The sequence below is a fragment of the Coregonus clupeaformis genome, chromosome 4 (assembly GCF_020615455.1).
Source record: "Coregonus clupeaformis isolate EN_2021a chromosome 4, ASM2061545v1, whole genome shotgun sequence".
Lineage (NCBI taxonomy): Eukaryota > Metazoa > Chordata > Actinopteri > Salmoniformes > Salmonidae > Coregonus > Coregonus clupeaformis.
The window spans coordinates 17,901,953-17,916,863 of NC_059195.1; the positions used below are offsets into that span (position 1 = coordinate 17,901,953).

The window sequence follows — 14,911 nt, forward strand, 5'->3', positions numbered from 1 at the left end:
TTTTATGATATCACGCTTCTGACCCCAAGCTATTTACAATTATTGTTGTTGTTTGAAAAAACCCCAGATATCTTGTTTTTCATTTAATTTGATTAAAAAACAAATTTATTAGAATAATTCACCATCCTGGCTTTATGGTGAACGTCCAGCTCACATACAATGCAATTTAGGAGCCGTCTTCTATTTCTGGAGAAGTGTGAATGTGATCTGTAAGATGGTGCCATTGTGTTTATAAAACATTATATCTGGGAGCAGCATAACGGTCAGTGGACATTCTCTTTATATTGGTTCTTTGTCCAGATTCTGTGAAAAGTTTGGATGTGCGTAAAAGCCTCCATTGTCTATGTTGCCTTAATATTATATGCACACGGGGAACAATTATGGTGCCTGTAACTGTATTTAGACATAGCCTATTTAAAACAAGTTGTTGTTTCGTCTTGATTAGAATTTGATAGAATTATTCACTCTCTTTTTAAGCCTTATCAATCGTGAATTGAATCTTTCTTATTGATAACTTTTGGTAATTCCATGGCTCAGACATGGCATAATGCTGTTTACTGTAGGCCTAGCCCCTATATCAGTGTGAATGCTATGTTTAACAATATATTTCCATATTATAGCCATGCAATTAGGCTTCTTACAATGTGCACTGCAAAGACGTTCAACATATTTAGCAAAGATGAGATAGGCCTACATACATTTTGTTATTTTGTTTCTGTAGGCTATTTAACAAACTAGGCTATAGCGGATTACCATTAGAATTGGAGTTGATGACAACGCAATACATGAAATACCGTAAATACACATCTTGAAGCAACCACATATTTCTGGTTGTGAAAATAGCCCAAATACTTCTGACACACCCCCAAACCTATACTGCCAGCGCTAAGATGTACCATTGCGTTAGGTTTGTTAAAATAGAGCCCTGAGAGTGTTTATGTTGGCTGCCTGGTACATATGAGTCACTGCAGCTTTTCTACCTCCATAACCTACAACTGATTAACACCCCAGTGAGTGAACAGCGTGTGAGAGGCCAGCAATCCCCTCTTTATAAGCTCTAATGTGCCAAACACGCACACTATGATTACATTTCAGCATCACCTGACTCTGGCTGTCACAATTTGCAGGAGAGGAGACTGGTGGAAGGAGATATAGGAGGACGGGCTCATTGTAATGGCTGTAATGGAATAAATGGAACAGTATCGAATGGAAACCACGTTTGACTCCTTTCCATTTTTCCATTCCAGCCATTCCAATGAGCCTGTCCTCCTATCATTCCTCCCACCAGCCTCCTCTGATTTGCAGATACAGCATCAGTGCAATAATCTCTAATGAGTGATTCTAATGTAATTATGTTAGATAATGTGGACAAACAACAGCAAACAAGTAGATTTGCATAATATCACTTTTTTAAAGCTCATAACGTCGCTGTCTTTTTTTCAAATCCTTAACCTAGATCAACACTTGATTTCAAACTATGTACAAAAATCTCAGACTGTGAACTACTTTCACATTGTTCCACATAGAATCATGCTCACCTCTTTGCTTTCCTCTACGTCCGAGGAATCGCTGCTGAAGTCCTCAGTGTTGAGGTTCTCAAAGTCCGACTCTCCCACAGCGATGGGCACCGTGATGGTCAGGCTGGCGTTGTGGATGAAAGGCATATAGTCAGTGTTGTCATTGATTATGTACTTCGCTGCTGCGTTGCTGCCCACCCCCACTCCCACACCACTGGTGGCGCCATTGCCATCTTTTATGTATTCAGGGTCTTTCATGATCTCCACGGTGGTGTGGTTGGAGTTCCAGTTGGTCCCCATGCTTTTGTGGAGGTCAACCAGGGTCTTGTCCTCGTTCAGGCTCCCCTTCTTCTTCCTCAGACAGATGCTGTGGAAGAAGCGGCGCACCAAGGCCTTGACGAAGGCGATGCCCTGGTGGATGCGGCCTATGGCCACAGTCAGATTGTTCATCTCGCTGTCATCATCCGTGGCCGCCAGGTTATCAGCACTGAACGAGCTCAGCAGCAAAGCCAGGAACAGATTTAGGACCTGCCACAAACACACAAACACACACATAAATGATGGTTTAAAGTTCCTGTAATTGATTTACGGTGGATTAATAGTCATACAGAGATGCAGTAAAGCTGAAAACGTACCACCAGGTTCCCGATGACCATGACCATCAGGAAGACGATGAGGCACATGCTCTGGCTAGCCACCTCCATGCAGTCCCACATGGTCTCAATCCACTCCCCGCACAGCACCCGGAACACAATCAGGAAAGAGTGGAAGAAGTCATGCATGTGCCACCGGGGCAGTATGCAGTCTTTAGAGATCTTACACACACAGTCTCTGTAGCTCTTGCCAAAGAGCTGCATGCCCACCACGGCGAAGATGAAGACGATTATGCCCAGTACCAGGGTGAGATTACCCAAGGCCCCCACTGAGTTACCAATGATCTTGATCAGCATGTTCAATGTGGGCCAAGACTTGGCCAGTTTGAATACTCTCAGCTGCATACAAAGATAAGAATGGGATTAATATGAATTGCTATTCCAATACGTTGACAGTCTACTTTTTTCCAGTGATTATTGAATGAACATGCAGCATTTTGGATGCTGTGCTGGAGTGTCGATGCTCTTACCAATCGGAATGATCTGAGGACAGACATTCCAGACACGTTGGCCAAGCAAAGCTCCATCAAGCTCAAACTGACAATGATACCATCAAATATATTCCAGCCTTCCTGAAAATAAATGTATGGATCCAAAGCAATAATCTTGAAACACATCTCAGCTGTGAAGATACCTGTGAACACCTGAGTAAAACAACACACAAGAACAGTGACAACAGTAATTAACATGTAATGTGTTTAAAATGGCAGATTCAAAGTGATATGGCAAAAACAAATGACATGTGACTGCGTACCAGGTTTCCCACATAAAGCATGGTGTTGAATGCCCTAGACATTGGGTAATGCTCCATAGCCATGAACACAGTGTTCATAACAATACATATGGTGATAGCTAGGTCTACAAACGGGTCCATCACGATCATCTTGACTATCTTCTTCATCCTCAGCCACTTCGGACAACAGTCCCAGATGAGGAAGGTGTTGGCAAACTTGTACCAGCAAGGAGGGCACTTCTGTCTCGATTCTTCAAGTTCTGATACATATAGAGGAGAAATAACAGAAAAATATTTGTTTTCATGAATGTGTCCTCATTTTGTCTATTCATGTTATTTGTTCTAGGGGGTGTATGGGGTATGGTATAGTCGTACACACCTTCCATAGTGTTGGTTATAACACTAGCTACACTGAAGGCCCTCTGCCTGGCCACTGGGTCCTCCAGGAAGTCCATAGAGGCCTGGTACGATCCACATCGGGCTTTTCTGTACTCTGTCTCCGTAGTATTTTCCTGGAGTTACATCATTTGGAAGCATTATCAATGTATTGATAAGTCATCACAAACCAATTGCATCAACAATATTCTGTTTCTCAGTTAGCACAATGTAACCACCAAAGATGGCCATGTTCAAGGGCTTAATAATCTCTTAACCTGGAAGTAATTATCTGTTAAACCCAAAAATACTGTATTTGTATTCACATAAATAGAAAGATTTTAATAGTTTCTTATCTATATGGAATAAATAAAAATCTATATGAAAATCCAAACATGTTTTATACTGCCTTATATTTCATATTTTTAACAAAATGTCATCTTTAGTGTGCTACTGTACATAAATACACCATAAGTAATGTTTAGGTAGTCAGGGAGAGTAAGTAGGAAGAGAGAGAAGGAAAGAAACAAGATGCGCACTACAAGACCACAGCAGAGTTAGAGTAGAGGCACGGCAGGTGGAGACAAAACTGGTTTAGAGACAGCAGCACAGAGCTGGTTTAGGCCATCCAGGCTAAACTACACTTCCTTGCATTGTCATCAGTAGAGGCCTTATCTACTGTCACCTCTGGCAGAAGGAGTCCCTCAGGTGACGTGGGGAGTGAAGCCCCGCCCACTAGGGACACCACCCCCTTGCAGTCGACGGAGCTGTGCATCTTCCCATTTGCTGGCAGCAGGACGTGTGATGGCATGCTGTTCTGGCTCACGTTGCTGGAGCGCCGGTCGCTCCGCCGAGGGACAAACAGAGAGCCCCGGCGACTGTCGTTGTCCTCGAAAGTGCTGTTCTCGTCGTCGGCAAAGTCGTTCTCCGAGCCTATGTCCCGCGCACGGTCCCGGAAGCTGTAGAGGCTAGCCCGGCTGTTCCGTCTGGACGAGAACAAGGGTCCGCGGATACTTAGGAAGGACTGGGAGACAAATACATTCCTCAGTGCCTATCACTGGCATAAGCATGGGTTGAGAAGTGGAGTAATTTAAGATGGAAGAGCGGGTCCTGCAGAGGATGATTGTGATGAAGATGATGCAATGATGTTGATTATCTAGCGGTTGACCTCAGGGATAATATAAAAGGAAATGTGCAAGAGCACGTTGAAGAGGATAATGATGATAATGGCGACAAGCACAATGCTGTCGCCTCAGCTGATGAGGATGATGATGAGGATGTTGAAGAGGATGATAGTGATTACGATGATAAGGAAATTGAAAGATGATGGTGCTGCTGAAAATGAAGATGATAGTGTAGCGTTGATATTGATAAGAATGACGATATTGATAATGACGAAAATAATAATGATGGTGAGATGATTAGATTCACTAAGGACTGTGTAGCATGCACAACAATTCACCAATACAGCGAACACACATACTTTTGATAGCCAAAGGTAAAGAAAGGTAGGGTAAAGCAGTATGTTAAATAAGATGAGTATCCTGACCTGGTATGGTGTTGAACATCTGATGTCGTAATTGTGCAGGTTAGAGGCATCCATGGAGAAGCGGAAGTGACTCTTTTTCATACTGCTGTCGGACTCAGACCTGTGATACTTGTCATTATCCTCTCTCTCCTCCTCCTCTCTCTGCTTCCTCTTCTTGCGCCTGTTGCGCCTCTCTTTGGCGCTCTTGGAGCTGAGTTTGGAGGCCTCTGAGGAGGTCTCAGTGAGCCCTCCTCTCTCACTGAACTCCCCACTCTCAGCCACCATCACTGTTGCCGCCGCCTGTAAGCCAATCAACACACCTAAGCTATGGTCGTAAGGGGCAACACATGACTCAGCAGGGCAGCACAGTCATAAATAGACACAATAGGCTATTAAATGCCTTCTAAATTTAGATTAAAAGGCATTTACCTTTGAATACCTTTGAACCTTTGTATTCTGAATACTTTAAAAAATATTGGGCAGTTTCAGTTTAAGATAAATAAGAATATGAAGAGTATATTTCCAAAACGCTATATCCACAATTTTTTCACATTTGTGTTTTTTCACTAGAAATGATTGTTTATGGGTACCTTCATATGTGTGTAAAATATTTTTATTAATCGATTTCTTTAGATGTGAATGAAAATCCTACATTCTGAGCATACAAAACATAAAGAACATCTTCCTAATATTGTGTCAAGTTGGCTGGATGTCCTTTGAGTAGTGGACCATTCTTGATACACACAGATAACTGCTGAGCGTGAAAAACCCAGCAGCGTTGCAGTTCTTGACACAAACAAGTGCGCTTTGCACCTACTACCATACCCCGTTCAAAGGCACTTAAATATTTTGTCTTGCCCATTCACCCTCTGAATGGCACACATACACAATCCATGTCTCAATTGTCTCAAGGCTTAAAAATCCTTCTTTAACCTGTCTCCTCCCCTTCATCTACACTGATTGAAGTGGATTTAACAAGTGACATCAATAAGGGATCATAGCTTTCACCTGGATTCACCTGGTCAGTCTATGTCATGGAAATAATGTTTTGTACACTCAGTGTATATCCGTTGTTTAGCTGGAATGGAATGTTCGTATCCTCTATATTTGACTGTAATATGTGGTTGTCTCACCTAGCTATCTTAAGATGAACGCACTTACTGTAAGTCGCTCTGGATAAGAACTGTTTGTAAAAAAATTTTAAAATATTGATGTCACAAATGTATCATTTGTACAGCTCTTTATAAAAAATGTCATTATTTGTTACATTTGACTGTGTAAAACCTAGCAGTACTACTTCTTTCTCTGAGAATGAGGTGGATATATAGCATTTTGCTAAAAAACATTATTATTTGTCTCTCTAAAATGAAACCATCAAGTGATAGATTTTAAACAAATACATGTATGTCATTGAACAACCCATGATTAGATAGTGAAAACACACACCAATCTCTTTCATAATTTATTTAAACAATAAAAGGTAATTTACCAACATTTCAGAAAATGGATATATAGCGTTTTGTAATGAAACTCTTCATATATCACTAGCAATATAAATGACTATTAAAGGAATTCCATGGTTGTTGTAATTAATGAGTGTGCTGTAATGGGTGGCATATAGAGATGAGCTGGGGGATATCCTGTACCTGTGCATCCTCCTGCTGTCTCCTCAGCTGCTCCAGCATGGCCTTGAACTCCTCCTCCTTCTGCTGAGCCTCCTCGATGGTGGCCTGGTTCTGCTCGTCGTACGCCATAGCAACCACAGCCAGGATCAGGTTGATCAGGTAGAAGGAGCCCAGGAAGATGACCAGCACAAAGAAGATCATATACGGCTTCCCAGCAGCCCTCAGGGTCTGGAAGAGAAACAACACCTCTTGTAACACATTTCTATCTCTTACAACCTCTTCTAACATATCTCCAAGTAAATCACCAATCTTTGTATTATAACATATCTCTATTGAGAGGATGTTAGTGGAATACTAAAAGAACCATGATAAAACATGCATAAAATGTGTGCTCACATAACAAGCAATTCGAAACATGCACATTAACCCTGTGACATTGCGCACCTGATCTGGGGTATTGTTTTGTATTATTTGCTCAGAATGCTTCGCTGATCTCTCTATTCAAGGCACAACAATGCATTCAAAAAGACATGTTGTCTTTGCTTTAGTCATGATGAGATACATCTTTGTTTCCTTGAGCAAAAATGCACCTGCCCTCCATCAGGAGGTTGTTTGAACAGGCAACTGGCAATCTTCTTTTTTTATTTCTGTTTCGTAATGGGAGAATGTATTCATTTTCATCACACAGCAAATTATGCCTCTCTTTGTGTTTTCAAGTGAACCGTAGAACGTACAAAGGGCATCCCTATCAAGTTAAACATGTCATTGTGGTCCTCTGTAGCTCAATTGGTAGAGCATGGCGCTTGTAATGCCAGGCTAATGGGTTTGATCCCCGGGACCACCCATACGTAAAAATGTATGCACACATGACTGTAAGTCGCTTTGGATAAAAGCGTCTGCTAAATGGCATATTATTATATTATTATTATTAACTAGGGCCAGGATCCAAACACAGGGCTCTATTTTAACAAACCTAACGCAATGGTAAATCTAAGCGCTGGCGGTAGTGCTATACGTCCTGGGGTGTGTCAGAAATATTTGTGCTGTTTTCACAGTTGTTATTTTGAACGCAATAGCTGGCGGTGGCGCAAAGGGCTGAGTTTTGATGAATAAAAACGTGTAGGTGTGACGAGGTCTTGGCCACTCACTGGCCAATCAAGGTGTTCTATGGCTTTTTACTGCATGCTTTTGTCTCAAGTTCTGTAGGTCTTTGCATTGTTATCAACTCCAATTCGGCTAGGGACATGGAATATTCTGGTCCTAGTCCATTGTGGATTGATCCTACAGTTTATTAAATAGCATAGGCTACAGTAACGAGTGATAGCAACAGTAAAAAAATTTAAAACATACACTGGTTGCTTGATATGTTTGGAGTGTTGACAGTCAACATTGTTGTAATTGGCTTCAATGAGTATAGGCCTTTCCGCATCACACTTCTCCTCAAATAAAAATGACTAGGCACCCGTAAATGTTATTGTATGTGTGAGGCACGTTCTCAATAAGCAAGATATAGCCTAGTCATTATATAGCCTGGCATTATAGGACAGAACAATTTGAATAGCCTATGTTTGGAGGAACGTATCTGGCGACCGGACAAAAGGCGCTCTTTGGAAATGGGGATTGAAATTGTGAATAATGCAAAAGCATGTCGGCAAAAGCCTCACGAGTAAAATCATTTTATGGATAGGCTACTTGTGTATGGCCAGGATTATAAAGACACCAGACGCATTGCTGTTGAACCATCTTTCATTATAGTAGGGTAAAGTTTTTTTAATCAAACGAAATGGAAAACAAGAAACTGTTACTGGAAAATAACTTCAGTGTCCCCGGATTATCTAATATGTTGTTCCATGATGGGCATACAACCTACATGGAGAGTTCTTTATGCACATCCAAAATAATAACAGGAGCTGGCTAAAACAATGTATTACCCTACATAAATAAAAATGGGATGTCTGCTGCTGCCAAATTTGATCTTTTAATATCGTTTTGGTAATGAAGGTCTCACGACCCAAACCCTTTGTCAACACTGTGTTTTCACATGTACATTGATTGTTTTTTATCTTACGCTACACAAAGATAAGATAAGAAACATACATTTTTCTAAACTAATCCAATCTGTAAGTGGTTGGATTCATAGCAACCGTGAGATCGTTGTTCCAGTTTACATGGTGTAGGTAGTCTCCCTGTACTGAATTGTCTTCCTTACTTTGACAGCCATTCTAAATGCAAGTTGTGGGTGTTGTAAAAGTGCTGGATATCTTCCTCCAAATTGGATCTAACAGAGATTTAATATTAAATTGCAAACTACCATAATGTGACACATCAATAAATATTCAAATAAGGCTTTACACCCTTATTACTTAAAGGAAGTAAACCGAAAGAGAAATGTACTCTGCTGGAGTTGATTGTTAATTCAAAAGAACACAGAAAGTGTAAAATGGCAAGGGAGTTGATTGTGGTGTTGATATTTTTGGAGTTAAAATGACACTAAATGGAGTCCAACTCACAAAGAGTTTCAGTGTCGTTTTAACACAAAATGGGGGTGGGACCATATAAACGCCAACATTTTGTTAAATTTGACTCCATATGAGTTGAATTAACTCTTGCAATTGTACTATGTATGCTTGGTTTTTAATCAAATAAAATAAAATGGGAAAACACATTAGTTTTTATGTTTCTAAATACGAGGTTTACAGTTACAAAAAGCACATCTCTCTTGCTCCATGGGCATATGGGCACTGTGCGTCACAGCTAGATAGGCTGCGCTTCCATTGTTAAAATCCATGCCATAACCAACCGCGTTACTGCTAAATCTAGCATTCGGTTGGTCTTAAATATCCCAAGCAGCGCATACTGAAATTGGCACTTTGGCACACGTTTTTAAAGACACACCTCAGATATTGCCACCCCTCCCACCTTAGCACATGCAAGCTCATTTAAGACAGGTAAATGTCCAATCCTGGCGCTGGGGTTTGAAAATAGAAGAGCGCCGGCTTTAACAGGTTGAAATTGCAAACAAGCGTGCATTTGACAATTGCGCTGGGCGCTGGTTTAACACCAGACAAAAACAGAGCCCATAGTGTTCCTCACAGGTGCAGTCAGCAGCACAGGAACACAGGGAACTCCACTGAGCAAACACAAGTCACTCTGTAATACCCAGGAGCTTCACTGCACATGCACACTCTCAGAGCTGGCACAAATGGGTCTGTCCAATGCAACGACAACACTAGGAGTCCCTTTGCCTGTAAAAAAGCCCCCAGTATCACGCCATGATGCAGACAGACCATAGAGTTGGGATAGAGGGCGCAATTGGCCCAAAGCCTTTTTTAGCAAGGGTAGCGCCCTTGAGGTAGCCTTGAGGAACCAGCCTGATCGCTGCCTTCACGATTCTGAAAGGAATGGCAATCAGGCTGGTTCCACCAGGCTTCCAATGAGAGCTTTCACCATTTTGAAGTAGTCAACATGGTGGGAGTTGCTATGGGTTACCGAACGATTACAGAATTCCATCCAGGTGAGCGGAAAAGGTAAGCCAATGAATTATACACCTGAGCAAACATTCCATAACTACAGGTGGCAGTTAATCCCCAACCTTGGCTTTATATCTGTTTAGATTATACACTCCAGCACAGTAAGTGGTATGCACCTTTTCAGTCTACGTACAAACTGCCAATACACTCATAGAAGTAAAAGAAGAAGACATTGACTACTTTAAAATGATGATAGCCCTCAATGACAATGGCCAAGCTGTCACAAAAACCGGCCATTGCAAAGACAGGAGATGAGCTCTCTAGTACATCTCTATGAGACAGACCTGCTGGTAGAGGTTCTCCCAGTAGTCCTGAGTCATCAGTCTGAACAGAGACAAGAAGGCCCAGCTGAACGTGTCAAAGCTGGTGTAGCCGTAGTCTGGGTTCCGGCCCGCTTTGATGCACAAGAATCCCTCTGGGCACAGCCTACAACAAACAACAAGGCTGGGAAACTCAAACAGAATCATAATCACCATCACTGCATTCACAAAATCCTGTGAAGTCTATTTGATATTAACGCACAAAGACATGCACGACCGCAAGCAGGTACGCACACGCACACACACAAACAAACACAAGCACAATCAATAGTGCATCCTGACAATCAGACACAAAGATAGTAACGTGGGCTGGATCTTACCCAGCACCACTGCCATTTCCACAAAGCAAAGCATCCCTTTTACCTGGGAGGTAGTAATAATTATCTACAGGAAAAAGAGACAAAGTCAATCTTTCGCCAACTGCAAAAAAGAGAAAAGATTTTCATCATCACCTTCATCATCATCAGCATTGTAACTGGAGAACAGTTCAAAGCTTTAATCACGCAAATCACTTTCACTTTCTCTTATCTATTTTCTCCCCTTTCACCCCATGGCTGCCCAGGTCCTAGTGTCATGGCCATCCAGGTGCCATTTTCCCCACTTGGGTGGTGACTCAATGCCCTCCGTGTTGACAAGCTAGACATGCCACTAGTATCATCCACAAACCGGCAATGTTATGATTAACCGCCACACTACTTCCCACCAGAAGCTCTTACAAACCCCTCTCAGCCATTCCTGTCATTTTACGTTACGCTCTTCAGCCAGGGCTGCTTGTTTGGCTATTAGCAATCAGCTGTGACTCACTCACTGTGGTCCATGGCTACCAGCATGGTATTCACCCTCCAATGACTGTCTAAAGCCAAAGAAACATGCTTACCGGGATTATTTGTGTAATTGGTCCAGTTGAACGGGCTGGTCTCGTTAAAGTCAGCATCATTATATTCCGTCCCATTAAAGTCCAATGTTTCATTAAAGTAGTTGGTTGAGTTAGGACGGATCCTTAAACATTTGTTTCTTAAATCGCCCATAAACAGCTGCAGCCCTATTAGGGCAAAGACACTTAGGCAGAATACAGTGAGGATCATCACATCTGACAGTTTCTTCACTGATTGGATCAGCGCTCTCACAATGGTCTTCAGGCCTGCAGGACATGACAGAACCTCACTGTTATTCGCATAGGAGTCTTATACAGTGTATGCAAAGAAGAAGCTTAATTTGTATACAATGTAAACATCACAGCATGAAACAGCATCTCTGTTGCTTCATATGTTTAAAAGAAAACAGTCTGAATTTTTCACTTTTTTTTTTTCACTAGAAATGATTGCTTATGGGTACTTTAATGTGTGTGTAAAATATGACTGTTCTCAGATTTTTTATTCATAGATTTTCTTTGTTGCTAAACGCTATATATCCATTGTTTAGCAGGAATGGAATATTTGTATACAGTATATTGACTGTATGTGGTTGTCTCACCTAGCTATCTTAAGATCAATGAACTAACTGTAAGTCACTCTGGATAAGAGCATCTGCTAAATGACTAAAGTATTACATGTAAATGTTTTACATACAGATGTCATATAACTGTATTGACACTTTTTATATTGAAAAATGGTGTTATTTGTTACATTGGACTGTGTAAAACCTAGCAGTTCTACTTATTTCTCTGAGAATGAGGTGGATATACACTGAGTGTACGAAACATTAAGAACACCTTCCTAATATTGAGTTGCATCCCCTCTCCCCGTTTTTCCCTCAGAACAGCCTCAATTAGTCGCGGCATGGACTCTACAAGGTGTCAAAAGCATTCCACAGGGATGCTGGCCCATGTTGACTCCAATGCTTCCCAAAGTGGTGTCAAGTTGGCTGGTTGTCCTTTGGGTGGTGGACCATTCTTGATACACACAGGAAAATGTTGAGCGTGAAAAACTTCGCAGTTTTGCAGTATGGTAGTAGGTGTGCCTGGCATACTCTGTTCAAAGGCACTTAAATCTTGTGCCCTTGTCACCCTTTGAATGGCACACATACACAATCAATGTCTCAATTTTTTCAAGGCTTAAAAATCCTTCTTTAACCTGTCTCCTCCCCTTCATCTACACTGATTGAAGTGGATTTAACAAGTGACATCAATAAGGGATCATAGCTTTCACCTGGGTTCACCTGGTCAGTCTATGTCATGGAAAGAGCAGGTGTCCTTAATGTTTTGTACAGTCAGTGTATAGCGTTTTGCAAAACAACATGATTATTTGTCTCTCTAAAAGGAAACCATCAAGATATAGATTTTAAACAAATACATGTCTGTCATTGAACAACCCCATGCCATGATTAGATAGTGAAAAAAACACACCAATTGCTTTCATTCGTTCTTTAAACAATAAAAGCAAATTTACCAACATTCTGAAAATGTATATTTAGCATTTTGGAAAGAAACTCTTCAATTGCCATAGAATGGTATGCTGGCAGTGCTGTGACACATTCTACTGTCTCAATGGGTGGTCTTACACAATGAGAATGTTGAATCTGTTATCTAATGTTATTTTCTCTACTAGAATGATATGAGCCATGATAAGCACATAATCTTTTCTGACTAAGATCCAAATCCCAGCAGTATGTTTATAGCACACAATGTAGCTTACAATTAAGTCCCTGATTGGTTGATAATAAAAACAAATAAGCTAAGGAGCATAGTTGTTATAATGGCCGGACAGTTCTGGCCACAAATTGACATATGTTGTAGTAGATATTATATATGTGTGTTATAAACCCTACCAAGAGCTTGGATCAGAAAATATGTCATAGAGTATAATAACAAAAGCATGCATGTTTGTGAGGAAGGGCATACATCACAATCAGCTCTAACATATGAAACACCCTTACTAGACCAAAACACAGTCTGTCTTCATTGAACAGGAGCAGTTGAATGAAGGCACACACCAGTCAGGGAGAACACTGACAAGCAACCATCCCAAACAGCAAAGGAAGGAGAGAAGAGCTGGACAGCACCACAAACACAATTAAAGCTGGATTTAAACAAAGTGTCATGCAAACAAAATCGTCTAGACCCCCAAGGCTGTTCAGTAAAAATAAACAAATCAATAAATAAAATAGTCTAAAAGCAAGAAATCCTTTCCATTTTAAATGAACTGCTTCAGATTTTTGCTTTTACTGGCAGCATGAGAGGCAAACCATCAGACCTAAAGAAAAGCGTAAAGGTGAAGTGACCCTTAAACTTTGATGGAGTGAGAAGTACAGTACCACCCTTTGGCCCCTAAACCTTGTCCCTTAACCTGGCTCTCACCTGGGATGACCGATATAGTTTTCAGTGCTCGGAGAACCCTGAACGTTCTCAGTGCTGACACATTGCCCAGGTCCACAAACGATGTGATATATCTGTAATAAAGGGGAAGTCGCATACAGACGCCATGACAGGACAACAAAGAGCAATCGGAGGAAACATCACACAAGGAAGGGGCTGGCTGACAGCTAGCAGCAGGCACTCCTTACCTGGGATAACTGAAATAGTTTTCAAAGCTCTCAGTACTCTGAAAGTGCGAAGAGCTGAAACATTGCCTAGTTTTACAAACTCTGTTACATACCTGCAGGAAAATGCACAATTACAATAGAGTTTGTGTAGTTCAGGAGAAAATACATTCATGTAACATGGCAAGGGCCCTAAACCCCTCAAACACTATTACATGGTGGGATAGACAATAGGTGTGAGGAGTCTGAGGAATGACACTATCAAAGATAGACTGAGGAGTGCCTCAATGTTCATCATGTCTGCATGGTATTGTAATTACAAAGATGTGCAACCATTCTAACACAGTATTGCAACACGACTGTTCTCTTGGGTATGCTCCAACAATGAAAGCACTAACAACCCAAATAATAAACTAAGGGGACTTGTTGCCCCTGAACAACAAACATAATCAATGTACTAAACTACATGGACAGTTACCCAATACTTGTAACTCATCTGCCTCATGCAGCAAAAACAAATGGTAGTGAAGTTTGGTAGCTGTTAGTAGAAATAGGCAAAATTACTAGTAGTGAAGAAGTGGGTTTGTTGCGAGAACTTTACAGACTGAACATTAGTGTATTGTGTTGCCATTAGTTACATCATACAGCTAGGTACGTAATAATAGCAGAAGCTAATATTAGTTGTTGATTAAGCTACAGTATCCTGTTACTGATCATAACAGGAACATTTGAGAATACTTACGCCATGACAATAACACAGAAATCCAACCAGTTCCATGGATCTCGTAGAAAGGTGAACTTCCCTACACAGAAGCCCCTTGCCAAAATTTTTATAAGAGATTCAAATGTATAAATTCCAGTGAATGTGTACCTGTTGGAAACAAAGGGGACCGGTTAGTCTACATAGATAATTGTGGATGTGTATTGTGGATGCATGTAGATTTTGAGGTAAGAGGATGACTTACTCTACATTCTTTGCCCAGTCTGGAGGCTGACTCAGGGTCATAAACGCACAGTTGGTAAGGATAGTGAACATGATTACCATGCTGAACAATGTGGAGGCAGTTGTCAAGGATACTGAACTGTCCAGACTGGATAATTCAATATTGTTTACACATGACATACGATACAACACCTGACATCAGGCATAATA

General features: G+C 41.1%; 1 protein-coding gene across 3 annotated transcripts in view; it reads right to left on the minus strand.

Moving 5' to 3' along the window:
- Positions 1-14,911, minus strand: part of LOC121552124 (sodium channel protein type 2 subunit alpha) — a 39,454-nt gene that overhangs the window by 12,860 nt on the left and 11,683 nt on the right. The window contains exons 4-17 of one of the 3 annotated variants that reach the window (XM_045210354.1): positions 14,724-14,813; positions 14,501-14,629; positions 13,577-13,668; positions 11,159-11,422; positions 10,602-10,665; positions 10,246-10,387; positions 6,453-6,659; positions 4,828-5,106; positions 3,964-4,302; positions 3,283-3,415; positions 2,925-3,163; positions 2,641-2,814; positions 2,153-2,509; positions 1,539-2,045 (exon numbers count right to left, since the gene is read on the minus strand). In XM_045210354.1, the coding sequence (XP_045066289.1) occupies positions 1,539-2,045; positions 2,153-2,509; positions 2,641-2,814; positions 2,925-3,163; positions 3,283-3,415; positions 3,964-4,302; positions 4,828-5,106; positions 6,453-6,659; positions 10,246-10,387; positions 10,602-10,665; positions 11,159-11,422; positions 13,577-13,668; positions 14,501-14,629; positions 14,724-14,813 (3,016 nt within the window). Of the gene's footprint in view, positions 1-1,538; positions 2,046-2,152; positions 2,510-2,640; positions 2,815-2,924; positions 3,164-3,282; positions 3,416-3,963; positions 4,303-4,827; positions 5,107-6,452; positions 6,660-10,245; positions 10,388-10,601; positions 10,666-11,158; positions 11,423-13,576; positions 13,669-14,500; positions 14,630-14,723; positions 14,865-14,911 lie in introns of those variants that run through there. The other 2 variants (XM_041864860.2, XM_045210353.1) reach the window with 2 other exon arrangements.